We start from the raw sequence: 25,183 nt of genomic DNA on the forward strand, positions 1-25,183 counted from the left end.
CAAGGACATTTTCTTTCTTTTTCAGGTGGTGAAATCTAAAGCTTCTGAAGGAAGCTCTCCCATGGCAATGATTTTATCGAGGCCCTATGCTCTGGGCAAATTTTTCAACAGCCAAAACAACCTGATGAAACTGCAAGCCTATGCCTCAAATTCTCAATCCCCTTATCATGTGCGAGGTCCGATAAACCAAGTGTATTCAGAAATCCTCCTCAGCCGCATTTGTGCAAATGACAGGAAGGTTCTTGGAATGTAACTTTGCTCGGCTGAAGTGCCTGGTTCCAGCCTCCTCTCTTTCCCATGTGGCGATACACAGGCCATACCAGATTTGGCTATTATTTTTTTTACACACTTCTCTGAGTGGCTGAACATACCAGCATAACTCAAGACATGTGGCACTTTCCGCAAAGCCTTATAAAATCAAGATGTGTCCACATGTATCTGTGGTTTCAGAATGGGAGACAGAGAAGCACGAGAAATGGCAGTGAGGGCAAAGGGAGGGGGAGACGTTACTTGAAATATTGCCAAATGTTTAAACAGTTGTAAGCTAAGTAAATGTAATGTTATATAGGATGTGATATATGTTGCTCAAGTTTAGGTACGGATTAGAATGCTATATTGCCGGTGAAACAAATCTCATTCCATTTTGAAGAGTTTTATGGCATAGCAAAATAGTAGTACAAGAATATGCACTTAAGAACAGGCATCACATCTTCATCTATAGAACCAGATGTCCATTTCTAGCATTTGCACTTAGGTAATGATGGCAAACAGGTCCTGTAGTCCTAAGGGCCAACGCAGACACGACATGGGAGTGCCATGACTGGAGATTGTGAAATCATTTTCTTGTCCAAATTACCCTGTAGGCAGGTTGCTTTAGATCTGAGCTGCAAGTTAACTTAACCTCCCTATTGCAGCACTAATTAAAATCGCACACATGTCCCACAGCTGTTTTTTGAACAAGAAAATGACCTTGGGTGCTCCAATCACATCACGTCTAGTTTTGCCCTAAATATGTTGTTTCGTACCTCTTGGTCCTCCTTAATTTATGAACTATTCTTGGATGCGAGACGAGAACTTCTCCAAACACCCACAAGTGTGCAGCCATGGAGAAGCCACTCGTTTTATTGGAGCTTTACAACAATTTTTTTAAAAAAGGGAGCAGAGACTTGGCACGTTTTGGATTGCACAATAGCTAATACAAGGTGTGACCAGAATGGTGAATGGTCACAGAAATTGGACAGTGAGAAATATTCTAGCATACAATTGGCATCAGAAACCCATGAAATGCTCACAATTGTGTACAGAGATGAAGTTGCGTGGCAAGTTCCCGCCTCCCCCCAGTAAGAATAAAGACACAGGACACAGTTATTTAAGGTTAATGGGCTAAAATTGGCCACAACTTTATTGGTTACAGGTAAGAGTGGTATTGGCTTAGGCATTGGTCCTATCAGACTATCCGGCTTCAGCCTGTTTGCTTGAACACCGGAAAGGGTTAACACCAGCAGGGGGAGCCCTGCTGATGCACATCAACTAGGTACTCCCCCAGGGTCACCAATCAGGGGCGCGCTTTAGGCCCTGGCCTCCATAGGCTTCAGACGAGGCAACGCCCCCCGGAATCCTTTACCAGACTACCCTTCCATATTTGGGGGGAGGTGATGGTGCTCCTCCCCCCCAACACATCTACATAGCAATACCCCTACCAATACCTAACCGCCAAAACCAAGGAGTTGTGACGATTTGCTACGAGGTAGGCAAAAAACCAAATGGCCAGTGCCAATTTGCCAAGTGGAAACCGGCAAACCATTGAAGATGACCCTCCGTCTGTCAGACCGCTGACAAGCAGAACAGCGACAAATGTCAACAGAGTTTGTGAGTTATTGATGTGGGATCGGTGCTTGTCCGTCCGAATGATGGCAGAAGAATTGCATATTCCGAGCGAAATCGTTACTGAGGTTACTGAGTTGTCCCACCCGCCATATTCTCCCAATCTGGCCCCACCAGATTTATTTATTTTTCCAAAATTGAAATCTGCACTAAAAGGGCACAGATTTTTCAACATTTCACACCTCCAAGCTGCTGTGACGAGGGATCTGAAAGCAGTACGAAAAGAGGACTTCTCCAGAAGTTTCCAACAGTTCTACAAACATTGTCAATGGTGCATTGTATCAGAGAGGGCCTACTTTGAAGGCCTGTAAGGTATGTATGTTCAAATATTTCTCGCTGTCCGATTTCTGTGACCATTCACCGAACTTTCCGGTCACACCTTGTAGCAAAGCTTTACCAAAGCCACCTAGTGAGTTAGTGCCTGATACCAAGTTTGGACAGAGGACTTTCTGGCTCACAGTCTGACCCATCACAATACATCAACTCTCTGTTTTGCTTATGACTGTGACTTCCTGTGCTATGTTGGAAGTCTCTCCCAAAGGTCAGAAGCAGCATGGCGGATGCTTCCAGCACCCAAAAATTACAGGCAGAGCTTGTTGAACTGATATTTGGAACCCTGCTATGAGTCAGAAGGTCCATAGATTGCATGTGCAATTTCTCATAGAGTTCTGGAAAACCCCAAGTGGCAGCCTCCCCTCATCCGGCCAAGTGTGTGCCACCAACCATCACACCTATAAAATGAAGGGACAATTTCCACATTTCCCAGTGGATGACCTCAGAATTTGCACATATAATAAGCCCTGCCCTTATTTGCATTCAATTTGCAAGCTCACCATTTCCCTCTCATTGTAGGCTTAAAGAAATAAATACATATTTGTTGCAGAAATAATTCATACATTGACTCCAGCATGAAAGATGCTGCAGTAGGGCCAAAGGTATGTTTGTGGGGGGAAAGCAGGCCTGTTTTATTGTACAGTCTTAAAAATCACTACCTTTTATCTTTAGATTTCTGAATATTAATTCTGATTGTGTTCTTTATATATATATATTTCTTTTCTACATTATGTGGTTTCTTGTGACTGGGTTTTCTTGCAATGGAAGCAAAAACTTAGAGAGGGTTGCTTATACAAAGATGTTTATATTCATAGTAATATTAAAGTGGGACTCGGGTTCCTTTTTTATTAAGGATGAATTTTGGTCGTGTTATAGTTCATGCTGGCAAATGTGCAATGCAGTTTCTGCATAATCACCATTGTATGGTTTTCCTATGCTGTAGTACATTGTGTTTAATTTTCCTCAGATGCTGCTGTTTCGAAAGCGACCCAGGCTATATTTTTATACGTATATTTTTATATGAAGTTATCACTATAGCATGAAAGCCCACTGGCATTTAATGTAATAATTAGTGTGGACCAGATATTTTCATAAGTAGTTGCTCATCAGTGATAAAAGTAAATGTGTAGAAAAGGAGTCTGATCAGTGTATTATGTGGTACAAGATTTCCATGAGATAATGTTTGTTTGTTTGATGCACATCCTGGTATGTGAGGAGATCAGGAGAAAGTATCCCTTTATTGTGTGCTGTCTTCATCATGACCAATTATAGAATACATTGCGGTACTCAGTTTTTAAATTTCAAAATTTTCTCTAGCATAACCTTCCTCATATTTTGGACCACAGCTTCCCTCAGTCCCAGCCAGCATAACCAATGAACTCAAATGATGCAGAAGTATTTCATTGGCAATAGGTCACAATGAAGTTATGAAGTTGTGCCTTTAGTCACTAGTTCCCTGAAACTGTTCAACTAACACAGGGTTGCCATATTTCCAAAATTTCCCAGACATATATGGCATTCGGCCATCAGAAACAAGGGTCCGGGTAGAAACTGCTGAAATGTCTGAGAAAATCCATACCCTTGTCGGAAGTGTAGATTTTGATGAATTCCCTTCAAAATACCTTTAAAACTTCATTATTATTTTAGATTGGGGGGGGGGGGACTGTGTCTGGATTTTCACTTTTTGAAATATGGCAACCCTAACTAACTTCTAACACTTCTTCTTGGGTAAACAACTTTTCCAAATTATTCCACAGTGAATTAGCACAATTTGGTGTGACCAAAGAGTCCATTTGCACGTGGGTGAAGCAGTCGTTTCACCAAAACAGCTCGCAGTTATTTCAATGAGTTCAGGAACACTTTTTTCCATAGTCAGTGGAGACAGAAATTTAAGACACGAGCTTTGCCTCTGTGGATATACACCTTCTGCTTGGTTAAGGGTAGCTGATATGAATTTTGCATACGTTTTGCTTGGTACAATCTGTGCCACTTTAGATGGGAATAGGGTCCTGCAAGCTTTCAAGGAAAGGTGATCCCTTCCACTCCTCGAAAAATCATTGCTGATTAGAAAGGGCTTTGTCAGTCTCAGGCCTGTGTCTAATCTTCCAAACAACTTAAGGCATTCACAGATGAAATATCTGCTCTCAATCCATTTGTCCGACTTCTGACCTGGTTGTGACACAGAGACAGGTTTAGGAGCCTAGGTGGATAAACTGTGCTTCCAGACTGATAGGGAAATAATTATCTTGGCCACAACACAGTACACAGCTTTGGCATGGCATGGGGTGGTGATCCTGATATAAATGGGTCTGACTGCTAGCCAATGTTCACATATGAGGAATTAGCTGGAATGTCTTGCCCACTTACACCCCTCTAGCAACCTGGGGGTTCAGCAACCTAATGCCCCTCCCTGAGCTAGGGCTGCAGGCATAGGTGCCACCACAAGATCCATTAAGGGAATTCCCTCTGAGGAAAGTGGGGCACCCATTACCTGGTTAACCCAGCTATAGATGCTGCCCAATGCCTCTCCCATGGCTACCAAGCTGAGACAATAAATGTTAATAGTCCTAACCATTGCATTGCAATGAGGAAGGTAAAATCACAGGTCCAATTGTGCTAGTGACTAAAATTTCTTCCCAGCCCTGTTAACCATGGGCTGACCACTGTCCAGAGCCATGCACTTTATGGAAACCCACCAAGTGGCAAAATCTGGAGAGCAAGAAAATGAGGGATGGCAGAGAGGTTGTTGACCAAACTATTGGAGACCCATAGCCAGGGCTGTATGCATAGTCCAGGAGGGGACCAGAGGAAAGAAGTCTTTTCTCTGGCCAACTCTGCTGGCTGCATCTCTGGTCCTAAAAGACCTACATTGGCTCCCAGTACATTTCTGAGCACAATTCAAAGTGTTGGTGCTGACCTTGAAAGCCCTAAAAGGCCTTGGCCCAGTATACCTGAAGGAGTGTCTCCACCCCCATCTGGACACAGAGGTTCAGCTCTGAGGGCCTTCTGGCAGTTCCCTCACTGCGAGAAGCCAAGTTACAGGGAACCAGGCAGAGGGCCTTCTCAGTTGTGGCACCTGCCATATGGAATGCCCTCCCATCAGATGTCAAGGGAATAAACAACTATCTGACTTTTAGAAGACATCTGAAGACATCCCTGTACTGGGAAGTTTTTAATGTTTGATGTTTTATCGTGCTTTAAATATTCTGTTGGGAGCTGCTCAGAGTGGCTGGGGAAACCCAGCGAGATCGGCAGGGTATAAATAGTAAGTTATTATTATTATTTCAGGAGGTCATTCGGGGCTTTTGATTGGTCAGCCAAGGCAGATTGATTCGAATCCCCATGTGGCAGGTTGGCAGCATGAGAGACGCCTCGCAGCCACATCATAACATGCTAGGGAACTTGCTCCCTCCTGCAAATTGGGATCCCCAGGGAAGACAGAGACCTGAGATTTGTATTAGATGGAGTTTAGCCAGTGTTCACTGTTCTGCACCATTTACCAGAGGTGTGCAATCAGTAACATTACCCAAATGGGGATGAAGGAAAAATTACCCTTGAAACACGCTCCTACTTAACTCCAAACTTAGTGCTTAATTGAGAGCAAGAGAATGCTGTTCCAAGTGAAATGAAACCATTGAATCCGGTGGGGTAAACCTTAGCCAAGTCCCAACAAGCAAGGCAAAAATTAATTTCATGAATGTCTCCTACAGTGACTTGTTTGTATATCCATGGGCTTGTCAACTGTTATACCATACATTATAGTTTCTTTATGAACTCACATATTCAGTATTTTCAATGGGACACCTTTTTTTTTTAAGAACACAGGAAAAGAGATTTATGGCACTGCTTGCTGCTATTAAGATCTGCAATTGCATACAGCGTACATTACTGTCATTGCAAAATATGTGGAGACCTGTATGTCCAATCTGAAAACTGTATACTTATGGTTGTTGTTGAATAAATAAAGCACAAATATTTTAACAGACCATCAATCGGAAACTTTTTTTAGTAATTTATTAGTGTGTCTTTTTATTTTATGATTTCCCTTAAATGTGCCTAAGGTAAAGGTAAAGGATCCCTAACAGTTAAGTCCAGTCATGAATGACTCTGGGGTTGTGGCGCTCATCTCACTTTTCCCGGGTCATGTGGCCAGCATGACTAAGCTGCTTCTGGCGAAACCAGAGCAGCGCATGGAAACACTATTTACCTTCCTGCCGTAGTGGTACCTATTTATCTACTTGCACTTTGAAGTGCTTTCAAACTACTAGGTTAGCAGGAGCTGGGACCGAGCAACGGGAGCTGACCCCATTGCGGGGATTCGAACTGCCGACCTTCCAATCGGCAAGCCCAAGAGGCCAAGTGGTTTAGACCACAGCGCCACCCGCATCCTTTAAATGCACGTACTCCTTCCTTAATACAAGCTTCAGCTCCAGACAACGATAAGCAGAGTGACCTCTTGTCTCTAATACCTTTCTATTCCAGACATTACAAGACAAATTATTTGGGGCAGCAGTTTTCATGGATGATAAAAAGGAAAATAACAACAACAGAGCCAATACTTTAAAAGAAGCACCTGCAGACTGCAATCCTGTATACACCTTCATAGGATGAAGTTCTAGTTAACAATGGGACTTAGTTTTAAGTAGAAATGCATTGGATTTCACTGGCCCGCACTGCAGACGTTTAATACTTAAGATGAATCAAAGCTCTTCATTTTGAAGTTAATTAGATGACAACCGTGGAGGTCACTACTGAATTACCCTTGCAATCATCCAGGCCTGTATTGAGCACTTCCAGTGTAAAATAACAGTGGCAAAAGACACAGCTTTGCCAATGTTATGTCTAATTGTTATTATTATTTCCAAATCATCGGAATATCAGCCAAAATGAAGCAAATTTGCTAACGTTTGCCAAAGGAAAAGCATCAGTGAAAAACTGCACAGCTGATCAAGTGATCAATGCCGTCATGAATATAGGTAGACCTCAACAAATTCTGTGGGGTGCTATTGCTGACGTTTGAGTTCCAGTTATGTGGTTTGATTTTGTATTCCACATTACGAATTTCATCTTCCATTGTTCCTTAGTTTGCGTCAGGACTCAAGTCCTATATTGAATGCCAGAAATATCTGAAGTAATAAGAAATGTCTCTAGGTCTTACGAAGGTGATTCCATTGCTACTAAATTACCATAGACAGGCTATGTATTTCTTGGCTTAGTATCTAGAGCAGTGTTTCTCAAACTTGGGTCTCCAGCTGTTTTGGACTACAATTCCCATCATCCCTAGCTAGCAAGACCAGGGGACAAGGATGATGGGAACTTTAGTCTGAAAATAGCTGGAGACCCAAGTTTGAGAAACACTGATCTAGAGCTTCCAGCCAGGTTCACAACTGACATCTTTCTTTAGAAACTATTTTTGTTTATAAGCCTCCCTTTTAGTTGTGCTTTGTTGGAGACGTACTGTCCAGTACAACCCTAAGCAGAACCAATACCTGTATGACATACGTCGTAGCACTGATAAAAGGTTAGTCAGAAAATATATCTTGGACTTCCCAACAGTGTTCGAAACTCCCATTTTGCGACAGGGCATTTCATTAGCGCGAGCAGTTTCTGAGCTCTGGGCACAGCGCTGCGCCTAAGATTTCAGATTAAGACTGCAGAGTGGAAGGAAAGGAGGACCTTTTTCTGCCTCCCCCACTACTCTCTGAAGACTGAAAAAGAGACCCTCTGAAGAATATTAGGGGGGTGGGCAGGGGAAAGACTAGACCATGTGAAAAATGAACATAGTATTTTAGCTGCAGTTCATTCATTTTTAGCTTTGTATGCTTGTTATTAAAAAAAAGCACACCTGAAGAGTCTGTTGTTGCGCCTGTAACTTTGGTTTAATGTGCCTTCTAGCTCCTAGCTTCCATATCTTTAACATTGCTACCCAAGGTATAAGGTCATGGTTGCGAACCTTCACAGTCTGAATCCTCAAATGGGAAATTGTCAAAGTGTAGAGGAAGAATTAGCTGCTCAATGTGATACCACTCCCTCTGTTTCAAGCCATTATTTGCAAGCATCTGGAATATCTGTGGAGACCTTACGGTCCATATGTGGTCAAAGCTGTGAAGACTTCTGGAAACCAGAACAGCTGCAGTGGGCAGGAGACATCTGAAGTAAATACGGTCAACTTGCTGGCCATGCTGAAGAGCCCAAAATGTACTCGGCTAAGAAGAAGAAAAATACTTAATTCTCTGAGATAAGTTACCTCAATTGCTGGCCAAAGCGGAGGATTGAGTGGAAGAAGACACTGTGCTATTCAGCTGAGGGCAAAGTATCTCATATTTCACTCCTGATTATTGTATGAAGAGACGGTGGCTGTGAGTGTTGCAAACCATCTCCTCACGAACGCAGCCTTACAGCAATTTCTCCATGTGGTTGCTGTTACCAAGTGAGGAGGACATCATATGAGGCGGCTTGCTTAGGCACAGCCTATATTTCCTTCAGGGTGTTTGTGGTGCTGTGGGCAGAAGAATCCACCAGAGCCGATGGCAAGAATCTGCACACAAGAAGCTTACCACAGGGTCACCGTTGCCAAGAGGAACAAGCGAACGAGGTCTCTACGTGGCAGCCGATGTAGAACTGGTCCCGAGGGACAGGCCTGAGAAGTACTCTTTGAAGCACCAAGACTTGACAAGCACTTCCATAGCACCCAAGACGACAGATGAAAAATTAAACTCCTGACTCCGAAGCTTCCATTAACATTACAAAAAATAATAATAATGCATTCATCCACTGAAAGTTTGATGTGCAAGTTATATGTAATCATTTGAGCCTTTGGAATATGCCTGCGGGAGCTATTTGGACGGCTTGTGCTACAGCGAGAAGTTAATTTACTGCAGAAGCCAGGCTTTAAAAATGATAGGGTGGCTTTTTTATTTTCTTTGAATGAAAACGAGTGGCCTGGCACGGCGGATCATTTTATGTCAGAATTGGAGGACTTCCTTCAGTTAACTCCCCAAGGCAGCTGCAGGGAGGTTTTAACCTGTTGCCACTGAAGAATGTCAAGAGCGGTGTTAAATATGAAGCAACTTAAATAAATCCCGTTTTCCCACTTAGCTTTAACCTTGACACTTCCGTAAATGATGTGTTGTGTTTCGGTGTATTCATCCATCTGTGTTTCCATTCACTATTAGTAAGGGCTCATCCACACTTCAGTTTGTGCTATGACAGCTCAGTTGGTAGAGTGTGAGACTCATAATCTCAGAGTTGTGGGTTTGAGCCCCACGTTGGGCAGAATATTCCTGCATTGCAAGGAGTTGGACTAGATGATCCTTGTGGTCCTTTCCAACTCTACAGTTCTATGATTTCTAGGTCTGAGAGGTTTTTCTACTGTCCCGCAACTTATCCTGGGAAAACCCACTGCCAACTGCTGAATCAGAACAAACCCCAATCTGCAGATTGTTCCAGTTCAGCAGGAAACAGCAGGTATTTTCTGAGGAAGACAGCAGGACAAAAGAAGAACCTCTCAGAAATCACGGGACAAACAAAAGTGCGAATGAGCCCTAAGTTACAGTCAGTTGCTGTCCTGCAATTTAGTCTTAGCATCCTCCTGAACAAAGAAAATTAATCAAGAATTATGTAACCTGCAAGCATTTTACATTTTATGAAGTCTTAGTAGTTCGAGGGAGCATTCTACTCAGAGGCTTTGTTCTGTTTCACTGTATTGTGTTTCCATCATTCAGTTATTATTATCTTTACGTTTCAGACTGTGCTATAAACTGCCTCAGGATTTTGAAGGGCAGGATACAAATATATCCCCAAACCAATCAACCAATGTACATAAAGCCTGAATCGCTTTTCGTGAGCTATAAATCTATGGAGGTGCACACAGCTATTATCTTCTTACGCCTGCATGCTGAGACTTCCTTACAACAAAGTGACTCACCCAAATACAGTCATACCTTGGTTTTTGAACAGCTTAGTTCTCAAACGTTTTGGCTCCCGAACACCTCAAACCCAGAAGTGACTGTTGCAGTTTGCGAACTATTTTTGGAAGCTGAATGTCCGAAGGGGCTTCCAATTAGCTGCAGGAGGTTCCTGCAGCCAATCGAAAGCTGTGCTTTGGTTTCCGAACATTTTGGAAGTCGACCACACTTCCGGAATGGATTCTGTTTAACTTCCAAGGTACGATTGTACAAGACAAGCTGTCTCCTGACGAAGGGCACCATATACCCCCAATTCACCCCTCAAAGTTTTCAAATTTGTAAAATTCCTGAATGGAACTGATACGGGCTTGAGAGTCTTTTTCTTCAGTGAGGCACAGCTGAGATGGATGTAGTTTCAGCAAACAGAAAGCCAGTTGGTTTCATCCCTGAAATGAGTCCTCAGGCAAGTATTAAGTGAGTGTAGATGCACCACTGGTGGAACTCTGCTGTGGATCGGTTGAGATGATTAGATTTATTTCTGTAGACACCCATTGGTCCAAGAAACGCGGGGCTTGGGGTAAAGGGACCCCTGACCATTAGGTCCAGTCGTGACCGACTCTGGGGTTGAGGCACTCGTCTCACTTTACTGACCGAGGGAGCCGGCGTACAGCTTCCGGATCATGTGGCCAGCATGACTAAGCCGCTTCTGGTGAACCAGAGCAGCGCACAGAAACACCGTTTACCTTCCCGCTGGAGCGGTACCTATTTATCTACTTGCACTTTGACATGCTTTCGAACTGCTAGGTTGGCAGGAGCACGGACCGAGCAACGGGAGCTCACCCCGTCACGGGGATTTGAACCACCAATCACTTTACTGCTTCATATTTGAGTCCCCCCCCCCCAATAAAATGTCTATTAAAAAAGAGAGAGAGACTGATGTAAGGTCAAGAGGAAAGCTAAGAGAAGGTGGGAGGAGAATGTACCAAAGGCTGGACTCCATCATCCTTCATCTGATCCATAAAGGCAGTCTTCCATTATCATTCTGTGTGATACACAAACACAGCAACTTACCGGTGTGTGTGTGTGTGTCTGTATGTTCTATTCTCAAACAATATCCCGATGTTTTCCTTCTACAATAAACCTCACAAACGCCGCACCCAATTAAATAGGGCTGCCCTCGTTTGTGGAATGCAACAGCTGTAAAACTGGGATGTGTTCCCCTACCCTCCAACAGAAATATTTCCCGAAGTAAAATTATCTCATTTATGGAGCATTCACTCTCCTTCACATCCTTTGCCAAGTAAAAAAATATCTGAAAGAAGATTTCTGCACTTCCTTGACTTCAGGCAAGTCAGATAGCCTTTGATGAAGTAAGTCGTTTCGGATATAGATCAAGATAATGGCAGAAATGTTGTTTTTCAGTTCATAGAATCGTACTAGGGCTGGTAGAAAACAGAAGGTCGAATCAAAACTTCTCCTCTGAGTGAGTGGATGTCAGGCTCCCCCCCCCCCCTGCCAAACCCATGGCCACTTAATATTTATTTCTTTTGTTCTACAAATCAAAGCACATGCGTAACTCATATTTTAATAAGCGTAGTCTTGCTGTTCTAATGTGATGGATGCCCACCCACTCCTTCAGAAAAGTTCTGAGAAGTCAGGTGCATTTGTTGTCCACCTCAGTCATTCATCTTGCTTCTGTTATTTGGACTTGAGGGCAGTAACTGATGAAAAGGACCATAGCTCGGCCACAGAGAATCTGCTTTGAAGGCAGAATATCCCATGTTCAATTCCTAGGTAGGGAATCTCTAGGTAGGGCTGGGAACGCCCCCTGTCTGAAACCCCAAAATGCCCTTGACAGTACAGTGGTACCTTGGTTCTCAAACTTAATCCGTTCCGGAAGTCCGTTCCAAAACCAAAGCGTTCCAAAACCAAGGTGCACTTTCCCATAGAAAGTAATGCAAAACGGATTAATCTGTTCCAGACTTTTAAAAACAACCCCTAAAACAGCAATTTAACATTATCCATTTCCGCAGTCACACCATCAATCAATCAGTAGCTGAACTGGGTTCCACACAGTCACAAAAACAAATTAACCGGAAAAGCCTCAAAAACAAAAACGCAAAATAAATAGCAAAAACAAAAGCGTCAAACTTAATCCGTTTCTGGAAGTCTGTTTGACTTCCAAAATATTTGAAAACCAAGGCGCGGCTTTTGATTGGTGTAGGCACCCCAGAAACAATATCTGACAGCAGCATTGGATGTTCGGCTTCCGAAAAATGTTTGAAAACCAGACACTTACTTCTGGGTTTTTGGCGTTTGAGTACCAAGGCGTTTGAGAAACAAGGTACCACTGTATATAGATGGCTAGATGGACCAGTGCTATTTTTCTAGAAAAGAAGTTGCCAGAACTCACCATGAACGCCTCCCTTGTTCTCTTAGAATGGCAATGGCACCCACCTGAGAGGTGCCGGAACTGAGTTCCGGTGAGTTTTGGCTAAAAAAAGAGAGCCTTGGATAGACCAATGGTCTAAGACAGTGTTCTCGTATATTCCTGTGTAAAAATCCCCATTCTGTACAGCTAGGGGCCTGGTCAAAACAGCCTCCATCTCTGTTTTCAGAAATAAAATAAATCAATTACAGGTCCATAGATGGGGGGGGGGCTGTGAGGCTGTGCCCCTCGGTGTTTTTTGTGGGGGGTTTTTTTAGGGGGCGCAAGTAGGTGCCCCCACAACAGGGTACTTCATCGGAACCTGGCTCCAGTGCACGAGGGAGATGCAGAGTCATAAACAGCAGATTCAAAACGATACAACATCCCTCCTAAATGTGTCAAAATCCTGGAGGAATGGTTCCAGAATTTAACACAATTTCCATTTCAGGTGATACAGCAATTTGTAATAATTTGGCTCGCGCTACTTGCTGAAAAACGAGCGAGGCTGCAATCCTATGCACTGGGAGAGAGGACGCTTTCCTTCTTTAGAAAGTAACTTTTTTAAACCTCCAGAACTATCGGGATTGGAAACTATTCTGATTTCTCTGTCTAAAGCTTTTATAAGAATTAGATTTATTCAGATCTATTGCAGGGATAGGTAAGGAATTTTAGGCATGGGAGCTAATCGTGACCCCCAAGTCTAAAATCCTGCCCTTGGCTCCTCCCTAGACCACACCCCCTTCCCAAGCCACGCCCCTCACCAGCCTTACTTTGCCCCTGCCTTTAGTGTTTAGACCTGGCTGGAACATACCCTCAAACTCTGATAATGCACGGATGGAGGATAGGTGAGCATGGGAAACTAGGCCACTGTACAAAGGGAAAAGTTGCAATTTATTGTTCTGCATGGGTACAGCCATGGGGCAGCTGCCCCCTAAACCAATAAAAATACATAGCTAACTGAGGTTCTGCCCCCTCCCAACAAAAATCCTGCCTAGGCGGCATTTTTATTATTTATTGAATTTATATACAGTGGTACCTCGGGTTAAGTACTTAATTCATTCCAGAGGTCCGTTCTTAACCTGAAACTGTTTTTAACCTTAAGCACCACTTTAGCTAATGGGGCTTCCCGCTGCCGCCACGCCACCGCCACACGATTTGTGTTCTCATCCTGAATCAAAGTTCTTAACCCGAGGTACTATTTCTGGGTTAGCGGAGTCTGTAACCTGAAGCATACGTAACCCGAGGTACCATCGTACCGCTCTATAGCTGGAGGTCTCAGGGGCGGTTCACAGAACAAAATCAAAAGACAACACCACAAAACACTCAATTAAAATAAAAACAACAAAAAACCACATTTTAAAAGGGCATTGGATGTCAATCAATCAACCATGCGGCCCTCAGATGGCTGCCCGGGAGGGAACGTGGCCCTCGAGCTGGAAAAAGGCTGCTCATCCCTGATCTCAAAACAAAAAAATTCCTTCCAGTAGCACCTTAAAGACCAACTAAGTCAGTTCTTGGTATGAGCTTTCGTGTGCATGCACACTTCTTCAGATACCTTCTTCAGGTATCTGAAGAAGTGTGCATGCACACGAAAGCTCATACCAAGAACTGACTTAGTTGGTCTTTAAGGTACTACTGGAAGGAATTTTTTTGTTTTGACTATGGCAGACCAACACGGCTACCTATCTGTAACATCCCTGATCTGTTTTCTTATTGATGCAGCGAGCTTTCCTAAGGATGCAAACTTCAGCTTGCTATCACATTCCAGGGAGTTATTGTGCCATCTCTCCCGGCGGCAAGCGGAGAATTCCTAGTAAAATGGTGTTGAGACACGGAAAGCAGCATTTTTCAGGATCCAGAGCAGCGCCTGTTCCGTGATGCGCGTTCTCCCTTCTTGCAGCGCAAAATTTTGGTTTTATTCTTATTTTTTTGCAGAAGGCTCGCAGAGCACAGCACAGGCCGCCTGATTGCGACCGCGTGCGGGCGAGCCCTTCGGAACGCGCCGCAGCCAATGAGAAGCGCGTTTCATATTGATGAGCCGCCGCCAGCCAATGAGGCGGCGAGCGAGAGTCGCCGAAGTCGAGAGGAGCGAGGCAAGGCGCGCCAGAACTTCTCTCCCTTTCGGAGGGCGCGCTGCTCTCTTGGGTCGCGTCCGGTGGATCGCCGGCCGGGGATCGCGCTGCCCTCGCAGGTGATCCGCGTGAGCGGCGCTCCCCTCAGTTAGGGGAAGGGCTTTTAAGGCGCTGTCTCTGCTCAGGACTGAAGATCGCAGCTGCGGGAGCGGAGAGCGGCTGGGTGGGGATCTCCCGGGGATCTCCATGCTCTGGCTATGGAGAAGGGGGCGCCCTGGGGAATCCTGCCTCGCCTGTGCGTGCTGTGCACGGCGCTGCTCTGGCAACTTTGGCCCTGCGGCGCCCACGGCAACTGGATGTGAGTAGAAGCGGGTGCCGAGCGGGATCCCTCATCTCCCGGGGTCGGGGGTGGGGTGATCGAATTGGCTGCGCCTCTCCTGCCTTCGGGACAAATGAAAGCCGTTCTCAGCTCTGCAGAATGTCTCTCAAAGATAATAGTTGGAAAGGGATCACGAGGATCATTAATCCAACCCCTTGCTATGCTGGAATACGCAGTTGTCCCATACGGGGATCGAACCTACAACCTTGGCGTTATATCAGCACGGTGCTCAAACAACGACGTTACCCAGGCGTTAACTCGATTCCGAGCTTTGGGCAGTTTTCACACGTGCGTGGTTTGGATCTCCCGGGTCTGTGCATAATAGAATGCCAGCTTTCCCGCACGACACGGAAGCGTCTTTCTTTCTTTCTTTCTTTTTGCACGTGCGAGGCGCGGCTGTTTATAAGGAAAGCTCTTTGGTGGGTTGTCACGCGACTTTCAAACCTTCGCCTGGTGGGCCAGGATGTTCATTCCCATAACAAATGCCGCCGCGTTAGTAAAGCTCAAAGGGGTGGTTGCATGCATAGTCATTTATGCCGATCTAAAAGGAGCTGCTTTACTAAGGAGGCTCCAAGAATCCAGGGAATCCTGTTGTCTTCTTGAGAGAAGGAACGCCAAGGCAGGATGTGTGCAAATGCTCCTGAAACACCTTTTTAAACGTCCCTTTTTAAACTGGGAAATGTTAGCGCGCAATATATATATATATATATATAAATGGCAGAGACATTGCCTGTACATTTTCACCAGGGTTGCCATTTTCCCCATCAAATGGCACATTGCAAACGTAGCAAAGCGGAAGGCTGATTTCATCCTTACAAGTTTCTAGAACGCCCTAGAAAGCGAACTTTTTCGATTCCTTTATTAAAAATAAATACAAACCTGCCTCCCCTTTTATAATATTCACAAATGGTGGCAGTAAAGTTTGCAGATCTATTTCGTGTGTGTTGTTTGAGAGGAACCTGAAACCCTGATTTGATTTGAAGGTACGAATCTGTTTGAAACTTGGTTACATGGTCTACAGTTTAGCATGCATTTATTTATATCCTATCTTTCCTCCAAGAAACTGAAGGGTACATGCATGGTTCCCCCCCTCCCCATTTTATCCTCACAACAACCCTGTGAGGTAGGTTAGGCTAAGAAACGGTGGCTGGTCCAAAGAGTGAGTGAAGATTTAAAGCTGGTCTCCCAACGCTCTAAACACTAGATCAGCCCTGGATGCTCTCACCCAGCATGGAATGGAGAAAGTGAACTGTGAAGCATTTCTCCCTTGCTCTGTAAATACTGGAAACCAGGGTTATCAAATAAGGCGGCGGCGGCGGCAGAATCCAGCACACCAGTTACATGGCAACAGTAGTGGGTCAGTGTGGTGCAGTGGTTAAGAACGGTAGACTTGTAATCTGGGGAACCGGGTTCGCTTCCCCGCTCCTCCACATGCAGCTGCTGGGTGACCTTGGGCCAGTCACACTTCTTTGAAGTCTCTCAGCCCCACTCACCTCACAGAGTGTTTGTTGTGGGGGAGGAAGGGAAAGGAGAATGTTAGCCGCTTTGAGACTCCTTCAGGTAGTAATAAAGCGGGATATCATATCCAAACTCCTCCTCTTCTTCTTGCTTCCCACACGCATTTGCTTGGGAAAGAGAATGCCTTTGGCCTCATCCCACAAGTTTTTTTTAGTTTGTGCTCAGAGGATGTGTTCTGTGAAACAATTCTTTCACATTTGCAGAGATAATTTTGTGCTCAGGATCTGGCAAGGTGGAATCCTGCCTGGATATGTCTTGTGGTGATTAAATTAAACACACACACACACACACAAATGCCAGGGGCTTGGGGTGTTTGCGGGAATGTCATTAACTGCAGATGTGATACAGGCTGTTACAATCCAGTAGTCTCTCATGAGTGTATTTTCCCCAAGTGGCTCCAGGAATTGTGTTTGAATTATCTCATATCAGTACAGTGGTACCTCAGGTTACATATGCTTCAGGTTACATACGCTTCAGGTTACAGACTCCGCTAACACAGAAATAGTACCTCGGGTTAAGAACTTTGCTTCAGGATGAGAACAGAAATTGTGTTCCAGTGGCGCGGCAGCAGTAGGAGGCCCCATTAGCTAAAGTGGTGCTTCAGGTTAAGAACAGTTTCAGGTTAAGAACAGACCTCCGGAACGAAATAAGTACTTAACCCGAGGTGCCACTGTATATCAAAAGGGGAAAGCTACATTGTACAATGAGATTTTTAAAATCGCCCTTTGTTTACTATGGGAATTTCCTCAGTGACATCTATCACCTACCATGGGACTGTTCAGTCCTCTTTCTGACTGTTGCCGAGTTAGAAGGCCACAGTGGGAAGCCTCTAGCCCAGCCTTCCCTAACACTGGGTCCCCAGATATTGTTGGACTACAACTCCCATCATCCCTGGTAGCTGAGGATGATGGGAGTTGTAGCCTAACACCACCACCCAAGTTTGAGAAAGGGTGCCTAGGACTTGGACCTCATTAGATTCTCTAGAACTCCTGTGGGGCTCTTTTGGCCAAGCTCACCTGCCCCACACCTGATGTCATATAAGGTAAAGAAAGAAAAACTGGGTCGCCTGATGTCATGGTGGCGCCAGGTGATTGACAGATGGGCGACTCCACCCAGCTGTCAAACCCTGCGCTCTGGGGATGTGGGAGATAGTGATCCCTCCTGCAGAATCCTCTCAGGCAATCCTCTCAGTCTTGCCCTGCCACAGAAATCCAAGATGCCTAGTACTAATCCCTCCCTCTCCTCTCCAGTCCTAGCTTATCGTCTGATTTCAGGTGCTTCTTGTTCCACACCTATTTCTGAGGAATGTTGCATTTGGAAGCGTCATATAATGCTTTCGGAAGTGGCCAATAAAGATTACAAGGTATTCTGAGCATCACTTTTTTTTTAAAGGGAAATGCCCAGATTTATTTATTTACCTTGGAAGTCAAACGGAATCTGTTCCAGAAGTCCGTTTGACTTCCAAAAGATTTGAAAACCAAATCACAGCTTCCGATTGGCTGCAGGAGGTTCCTGCAGCCAATCAGAAGCTGCTGAAGCCCCGTCGAACGTTTGGTTTCCAAAAGAGCGTTCACAAACCGGAACAATCACTTCCAGGTTTGCGGCGTTCAGGAGCCAAAACGTCCAAGTTCCAGGGCGTTCAGGAGCCAAGGTACGACTGTACTTGATTGATTGATTGATTGATTGATTGATAGATAGATATACGGCCCTTCATCATAAGATCTCAGAGCGGTTCAAAGATTGAAATGCAGGATAAAACAAGTAAATAAGTAAAACAAAACAACAAAATAATAACACCCCCCTTCCCACATCAGTCAGCCAAAGGCCTGGTGAAGAGGAACGTTTTTGCCTGGTGCCTAAAAATATAGAATGAAGGCGCCTGACGAACCGCCCTGGGGAGAGCACTCCATAAGCAGGGAGCCACTACAGAAAAGGCCACCATCTGGACATCACGTGGAGGAGGCTAAGGAAGAAGGGCGTCAGGTGATGAATGCAGAGAGGCGGTCCTTGAGGTATTGCGGTCCTGAGCCACTTAAGGCTTTATAGGTCAAAACCAGCATTTTGAATTGGGCCCAGAAACTAATTGGTAGCCAGTGCAGTCGTTCCGGGATCAGTGTAATATGATCTAACTGGTGAGCATTGTTTACTATCCAGATGTTGAGGACCACAACTCCCATTGGTCTCAGCCAGCGTGGCCAATGGTCAGGGATGATGGGGGTTGTAGTCCAGCGACATCCGAAGGACACAGCTTTGGCTACTCCCTCTGTGGGTCTTCTGTGAATTTGTGTTCCTTTGACCCTCTGGTGTTTTGATAGTCCTTTCGCATCGCTGGGTTGTTTGAGCTCCTCTTTCCTGATTTGGCCGCTCTCGTCTTACCTGTGTCAAATGAAATGTCCGGTGCTTGGGTCTCACCCCAGGGGCTGCTTTTTCAGGTGGCTGGGCATGGCCTCCTTCGGTGTCCCCGAGAAACTGGGCTGCGCCAACCTGCCTCTGAACGGTCGTCAAAAGGAGCTGTGCAAGAAGCAGCCCAACCTCCTGTCCAGCATCCGCGAAGGAGCCCGCCTGGGGATTGAAGAGTGCCAGAGCCAGTTCAAACACGAGCGCTGGAACTGCCTCCTGCCACTTGAGACGGCTTCTATGGCTTCCAACCCTTCGCCCATCTCTGCGGCTCCCGCTTCCTCCGGCTTTGGCTATGAACTGAGCAGCGGTAGGTCCTCTGGTTGGGAGGAGTGGGAAAGTGGCGGGTTTGAGACGCACCATCTCACGTCCCATCCATGCAATGCACATTAGAAATTAGCCGGGTGCCTTTTGCGACTGGCGCAGGGCCAATTGTGACCATGTGGAGACCATGTGGCAAAGATTCCCCATCCTTTGGACTAATTCAAAGGTAGCCAACAATTGCCTTCCAAATGTTGGTGGTCTACAATTCCTGCCTTCCCCAACCAGCAGAACTAGTGGTCATTGTTGTTGCAACATCTTGAGGTAAAGGTTAAAGCTAGGACTGTTAAGTCCAGTCAAAGGCGACTATGGTGTTGCGGCGCTCATCTCGCTTTCAGGCCAAGGGTGCTGGCATTTGTCCACAGACAGCTTTCCGGGTCATGTGACCAGCATGACTAAACCACTTCTGGCGCAAAGGAAATCAGAGCGCACGGAAACGCTGCTTCACTTCCCGCCACAGCAGTACCTATTTATCTAATTGCTCTGGCGTGCTTTCGAACTGCTAGGTTGGCAGGAGCTGGGACGGAGCAATGGGGGCTCACCCCGTCGCGGGGATTGAAACCACCAACCTTCCGATTGGGAAGCCCAAGAGGCTCAGTGGTTTAGACCACAGCGCCACCCGCATCCCTCCTAGAGAACACCAACCTGGTGACTGCTGCCCTAAGTTATGTGATCTTGGTACACTGGCCCCAATCCAAAGCAAGCTGGTAACACTGAAGTCCCTTTGAACTTCGTTGCGACTAAATTGCCCTGTTGATTTCAGCTGGACGTAAACTGAATGAATTTCTCCAGGAGGGGGGCCAAGATTTCTCTCTCTCCTGCTGGCTTAATGGGAGCGGGCACTATTCTGGCCACACCTTTTTGAGTGATGTTTTGAAGAGTGGTACACTCCTATTTGGGATGGTCGGCCTCTTCCACCAAGCGTGCAGCTTTGGGAGGGAGGCACATGAGGCGGTGAGGGTGGAAGGGGAAAGCTGCCTAGCCCTCCAGATCAGTCGAATCCAACCCTGGCGATCAGTGGGGTGACAGACATTGCAGCCAGATCGCCCTCACATCCTAGAGATTGAATTCAAAACCCTTAGCAGCGCAGCCAACAAAACCTGTTTCCCTTTGGGGTTGGGAATTCCACCCTCGTTCGGTCAGGACGCTCCTTATTTACAACAGCTTTCAATCCCCACATACGCAGAGCTCTTTCCCTTGCAAGATTTAATGTCTTGCCACCAGCAGGTAGATTTTCGACAATCCCATCCTCTGAAAGTCACTGCCCTTGTGGCAAAAAACAGGTTGAATCCCTCACACGTGTTTTATTTTATTTTCCAGTTTATGCAAAAAACATATGATAAATATTTGACCCCCTTTTTTGAAGGAGGGGATTTAGCGACTCTTCCAGGGTGTCTTATCTGCTGAGCAATTGTAGAAATGACATTGTGGAGAATGTGGCAAGATTTTTGAGTGACGCCACGAAATTACGTCACCGTAGGTCCCAAGAGCCATTTTCGTATCTCACGGTGCCTGTACAGTTTCATCCTAAAGTATCTCCTATGTTTCGTTAACTGTGTTGTGTTCTGATCATGTACAGTCGCACCTTGGTTGACGAACGCCTTGCGAGTCGAACATTTTGGCTTCCGAACACCACAAACCCAGAAGTGAGTGTTCCGGTTTGCGAACGTTCTTTGGAACCCAAACATCCGGCGCGGCTTACGTGGCTTCTAATTGGCTGCAGGAGCTTCCTGTAACCAATCGGAAGCCGTGCCTTGGTTTCCGAACATTTTTAAAGTCGAACAGACTTCCGGAACAGATTCCGTTTGACTTCCGAGGTACGACTGTATATGAAGCACTTTTTCTATGCCGATAAAGGAGATTGATTGAATGACTATGTCCTTCTGCAGGTACCAAAGAAACAGCGTTCATCTCAGCGGTGACAGCAGCGGGCCTTGTGCATTCCATAACTCATTCGTGCAGCGTGGGGAACATGACCGACTGCGCATGTGACCCCAAGCTACAGAGTGGCGGCTCCGCCAGCGAAGGCTGGCACTGGGGCGGCTGCTCTGATGACATCCAGTACGGAATGTGGCTGAGCAGAAAGTTTTTAGACGGCCCTGCGGAAAATGTCACGGGGAAAGATGGCAGCAGGCTGCTAGCCATGAACCTGCATAACAACGAAGCTGGAAGACTGGTATGGATTTGACTCCTGCCCCCCCCATTCCACTTCTTTCCCTGTAATATGTAGCCAATGAATGGTAGAGGGAGACACAGTTTCCTGGCTGATTCCCCATGTCCCTGGCCTTAAGTCACCATGCCCCAAGATCTTCCATCTCTTTGACCTGCACACAAAAAGATAGCTTCCTCCGATTATGCATTCCCTGTATGGAGCTTTTCTTTAAGAAACCTGCATGTTTTAAATGTGAAGGTTGAAAACTTGTCTTTCCCCACCGTTGCATTTCAGTCTGAATGGTGCCACTGTCTGACAAATTCTGGGCCGTGCACAAAGTGGCTTGTTTTTTATGGGGTAGATCCAGGCCTCGCGGGTGGCACTGTGGTTTAAACCACAGAGCCTAGGACTTGCCGATCAGGAGGTCGGCGTTTCAAATCCCCGTGACGGGGTGAGCTCCCGCTGCTCGGTCCCTGCTCCTGCCAACCTAGCAGTTCGAAAGCACGCCAACGTGCAAGTAGATAAATAGGTACCGCTCCAGCAGGAAGGTAAACGGCATTTCCGTGCACTGCTCTGGTTTGCCAGAAGCTGCTTAGTCATGCTGGCCACATGACCTGGAACCTGTACGCCGGCTCCCTCAGCCAATAAAGTGAGATGAGCACCGCAACCTCAGAGTTGGCCACGACTGGACCTAATGGTCAGGGGTCCCTTTACCTTTACCTTTAGATCCAGGCCTATGCAGAGTTGTGTCCACGCGGTTTTTCAGCGGTTCCTCCTTCCCTCTGCAGCCTGCTAAAAAAACTACACCAGAAAGTTGGGGAACACTCTTGAGCTGCCTGGGAGGGCAAGTGTTGGGGGTTGCAGATGGAATTTGTGAAAATCACTTCTCCCCACCCTTAGCCAGGAACCTCAGATGAACCTCGGGGCCTGCTGTGAGCAGAAAGAGCCTGTTCATTCATGGAGGGGCATGTCTGGATCCAAACCTGTATTTTTATCCTGTCCACCCTCAGGTTGTTCAAAATAACTGCCCACCACCTCTTGTGTCTTCCTTATCCTGTGTTATCTTCACAGCAACTAGCTGCGAAGTAAGTTAAAGTGAGACTTGTCCAGGGTCACTTAGTGAACATCACAACCAAGTCCAAGACTAACCACTAAACTCTCTAGTTTTTAGATACCTGGGATTTGCTGCAGAAGGTATGACTTCTAAGCAGCATCCTACCACCACCGCTGCAGGAATTAAAACAAAAATATATATTCTAATATATTCCAATAATGCAGCTCAGATCAATACTGGACTCGGATTTTGCAAGCTCTTAGTTGTCAGGGGTGCTATTTCAAGTTGGGGCTTGGGTTAGCAATGATTTCAGTAGAGGACAAGATTCTAGTGAAAAGCATGGTTCTCGTGGTTCAGGTGCACATATCAGCTGCTCTGCCATAAATATAGGTATATACAGTGGTAACATACCCTTCAGGTTAAAGATGCTTCAGGTTACAGACTCCGCTAACCCAGAAATAGTACCTCAGGTTAAGAACTTTGCTTCAGGATGAGAACAGAAATCGCACAGTGACAGCGGGAGGCCCCATTAGCTAAAGCGGTGCTTCAGGTTAAGAACAGTTTCAGGTTAAGAACGGACCTCCAGAACTAATTAAGTACTTAACCCGAGGTACCACTGTATATATAATCTTGTGCTTATTCAGATGCTTACACAGATTGATGTGCCATTTTTAAGAACATGAGAGGTGCACTTGGATAGAGGAAAAAGGAGTTACTGTGTATAGGTGGGGAAGACAAGTATTTGTGTTTCGGAGAGAAAAGCAGGTGTGTCTCTGGTATCTATATGTGCTGAGAGTGTAAGAGTGAGACTGGCATGCCCGCCTTACATATTTTTCCTGGTCCAGGAGGAATGCTTTTTTTGTTGTTCTTACACAAACAAAAACAACAATAACAATTGTGTTGCTGGCCATGTGCAAAGTCAATTTTGTGTTATCTCCACAATCGAAGCCAGCAGGACATAGGTGATTCCCCGTGGCAAGTATGAGGTTGTCTGACCATGGGGCAGCAGCAACGACGACGCTGTCTCTAATTTTGAGTTATGCAACTCTGCCATCACCACGGCAGCCGTGTTGTGCTGTGCCATGACCCCATAACAACCATTCTGTGAATCGCCCCCGAGATCTTTTCACGAAGGGCAGTATTTAAATTTTGACAACAATTAATAGCAGCAACAATAATAACAGTAATAATAGGCTTTTTTATTATTTTTGTGACTGCTGCCCCACAGCTCTTTCTCAAAATTTGAAATTTGCCTGCTGGTCCTAAAAGGCGGGCAACTTTTGCCGTAGCTGAAGAGACTGGGTGTAGTTCTGTTTTGAGAAACAGCTTGGCTCTTCGGCTACAAGAACTATTGCAATGAAAGCAAGAACCTGAGCTCTAGTTGTGCATATGGCTCTCTCTCACTTACATGTCTGCTTTTTTGTTCTTTAATCTCTGGCCTCATTTCTGAGAAGCAAATGACTCCCAAATGGAAGATGTTTAAACATTTTGGGCATTGTCATTTCATAGCCTTAGAAGCGTAGAATCTGTTGCTCGGTAGTTAACAAATGAGTGGAACGTTGCTTGATTGATTTGGTCTCAACTTTTCCCCAGGCCGTCGCAAAGCTGATGACGGTGGATTGCCGTTGCCACGGAGTCTCGGGCTCCTGTGCTCTCAAGACATGCTGGAAGACTATGTCCTCCTTTGCAGAGATTGGCAGTTTTTTGAAAGAGAAGTACGAAAGCAGCATCCAGATTTCCGAGAGGGCGAGAAGAAAGATACGCAGGAAAGACAAAAGGCAGCGGAAGATACCAATCCGCAAAGAAGATCTGCTGTACATCCACAAGTCCCCCAACTACTGCGTTGAAGATCCCAAACTGGGAGTCCCTGGGACGCAAGGAAGGGAATGCAACCGTACTTCCGAGGGGCCGGATGGATGCAACCTCCTGTGCTGCGGCCGCGGTTACAACACACATGTTGTCAGGCAAGTGGAGAGATGCGATTGCAAGTTTGTTTGGTGTTGTTACGTACGCTGCAGAAGATGCGAGACCATGACTGATGTCCATACTTGCAAGTGAAACCGTACTTGCCCTGAAAATAGATGACGAGAGAAAAACCCTGAGAAGTAGCCTTCTCGTGGTCCTGCTAAGGAGACGTCTTGAGATGAAGAGCCTCGAGGGCCAAAGGTGTTGGTTCGTATCGAAAGGGCAGCTCGGAATAAGCAGAGGCCCCATTTAAAACTAATAGTAGTGGAGACCTGGATCATCTGAAGAATTTTGCCTAGCTGGGTGGCCTACTGGATCGACTCGTGTCCCTGATCGCCGTGAATAGTCAGTATTTTGATCATTGAAGTCGAGATGGACACGTCTTTGCCAACGCTGGACACGCACAGATCTCAAGGCAGCCAGAAGAGCTTAAATGAAACATTTGGAGGCTACAATGATGCCTGGTACGAGATAAGCTGATCCCATGTATTAAGAGTACTCTGTTTATTGAGACCTTTGGGAGCAAAGGATTACCAGCAGTTGTACAGCTGTTTACTTAGCTAGTCAGATGTTAAGGGTAAGACTGAGATGTTCATCAGTTAACCGAGCCGAGTCTAAAATGGGTTGAATAGCTTTCTTGGGCAGATCTGGACCTTGGCGTTGGGAGTACACGCCAGTTAAAGTGAAATGATGTGTAGCTGCACCCTCCTGGTGGTTTTTTAAAATTTTAGTTGTGTCTTCTCCAGTGCCATTAAAAGCTTCATTGAGGAAAA

The 25,183-nt window shown here is 45.8% G+C and overlaps 2 protein-coding genes across 4 annotated transcripts in view; both read left to right on the plus strand.

The window, feature by feature from the left end:
* CPED1 (cadherin like and PC-esterase domain containing 1) overlaps positions 1-6,209 on the plus strand; it is a gene marked incomplete at its 5' end in the record, with an annotated part of 117,460 nt that extends 111,251 nt beyond the window's left edge. Inside the window, one exon of the mRNA XM_081877864.1 lies at positions 26-6,209. Coding sequence (XP_081733990.1) covers positions 26-253 — 228 coding nt within the window. The 3' untranslated portion in view covers positions 254-6,209. The remainder of the gene's footprint in view (positions 1-25) is intronic.
* An 8,478-nt stretch (positions 6,210-14,687) lies between these two features.
* Positions 14,688-25,183, plus strand: WNT16 (Wnt family member 16). Of its 3 annotated transcripts, none has more exons than XM_081878083.1 (4): positions 14,688-14,982; positions 18,939-19,228; positions 21,129-21,415; positions 24,039-25,183. In XM_081878083.1, the coding sequence occupies exons 1-4, from the start codon at positions 14,882-14,884 to the stop codon at positions 24,501-24,503; spliced, it is 1,143 nt and encodes a 380-aa protein (XP_081734209.1). In that variant the 5' UTR covers positions 14,688-14,881; the 3' UTR covers positions 24,504-25,183. The 3 variants fall into 3 exon arrangements, with proteins under 3 accessions (XP_081734209.1, XP_081734210.1, XP_081734211.1); XM_081878084.1 differs by having other exon boundaries at positions 18,954-19,228; XM_081878085.1 differs by lacking the exon at positions 14,688-14,982 and adding an exon at positions 17,284-17,884.

Source organism: Podarcis erhardii, assembly GCF_964252035.2.
Source record: "Podarcis erhardii genome assembly, chromosome: 10".
NCBI lineage: Eukaryota > Metazoa > Chordata > Lepidosauria > Squamata > Lacertidae > Podarcis > Podarcis erhardii.

What these genes read in the sequence shown, in the direction of transcription:
- WNT16 (XM_081878083.1), top strand. Translation starts at nt 14,882, where the DNA reads ATGGAGAAGGGGGCGCCCTGGGGAATCCTGCCTCGCCTGTGCGTGCTG. An exon ending in GGCGCCCACGGCAACTGGAT is followed by an intron (nt 14,983 to 18,938) that starts GTGAGTAGAAGC and finishes GTCTCACCCCAG; the next exon opens with GGGCTGCTTTTTCAGGTGGC. An exon ending in TGGCTATGAACTGAGCAGCG is followed by an intron (nt 19,229 to 21,128) that starts GTAGGTCCTCTG and finishes GTCCTTCTGCAG; the next exon opens with GTACCAAAGAAACAGCGTTC.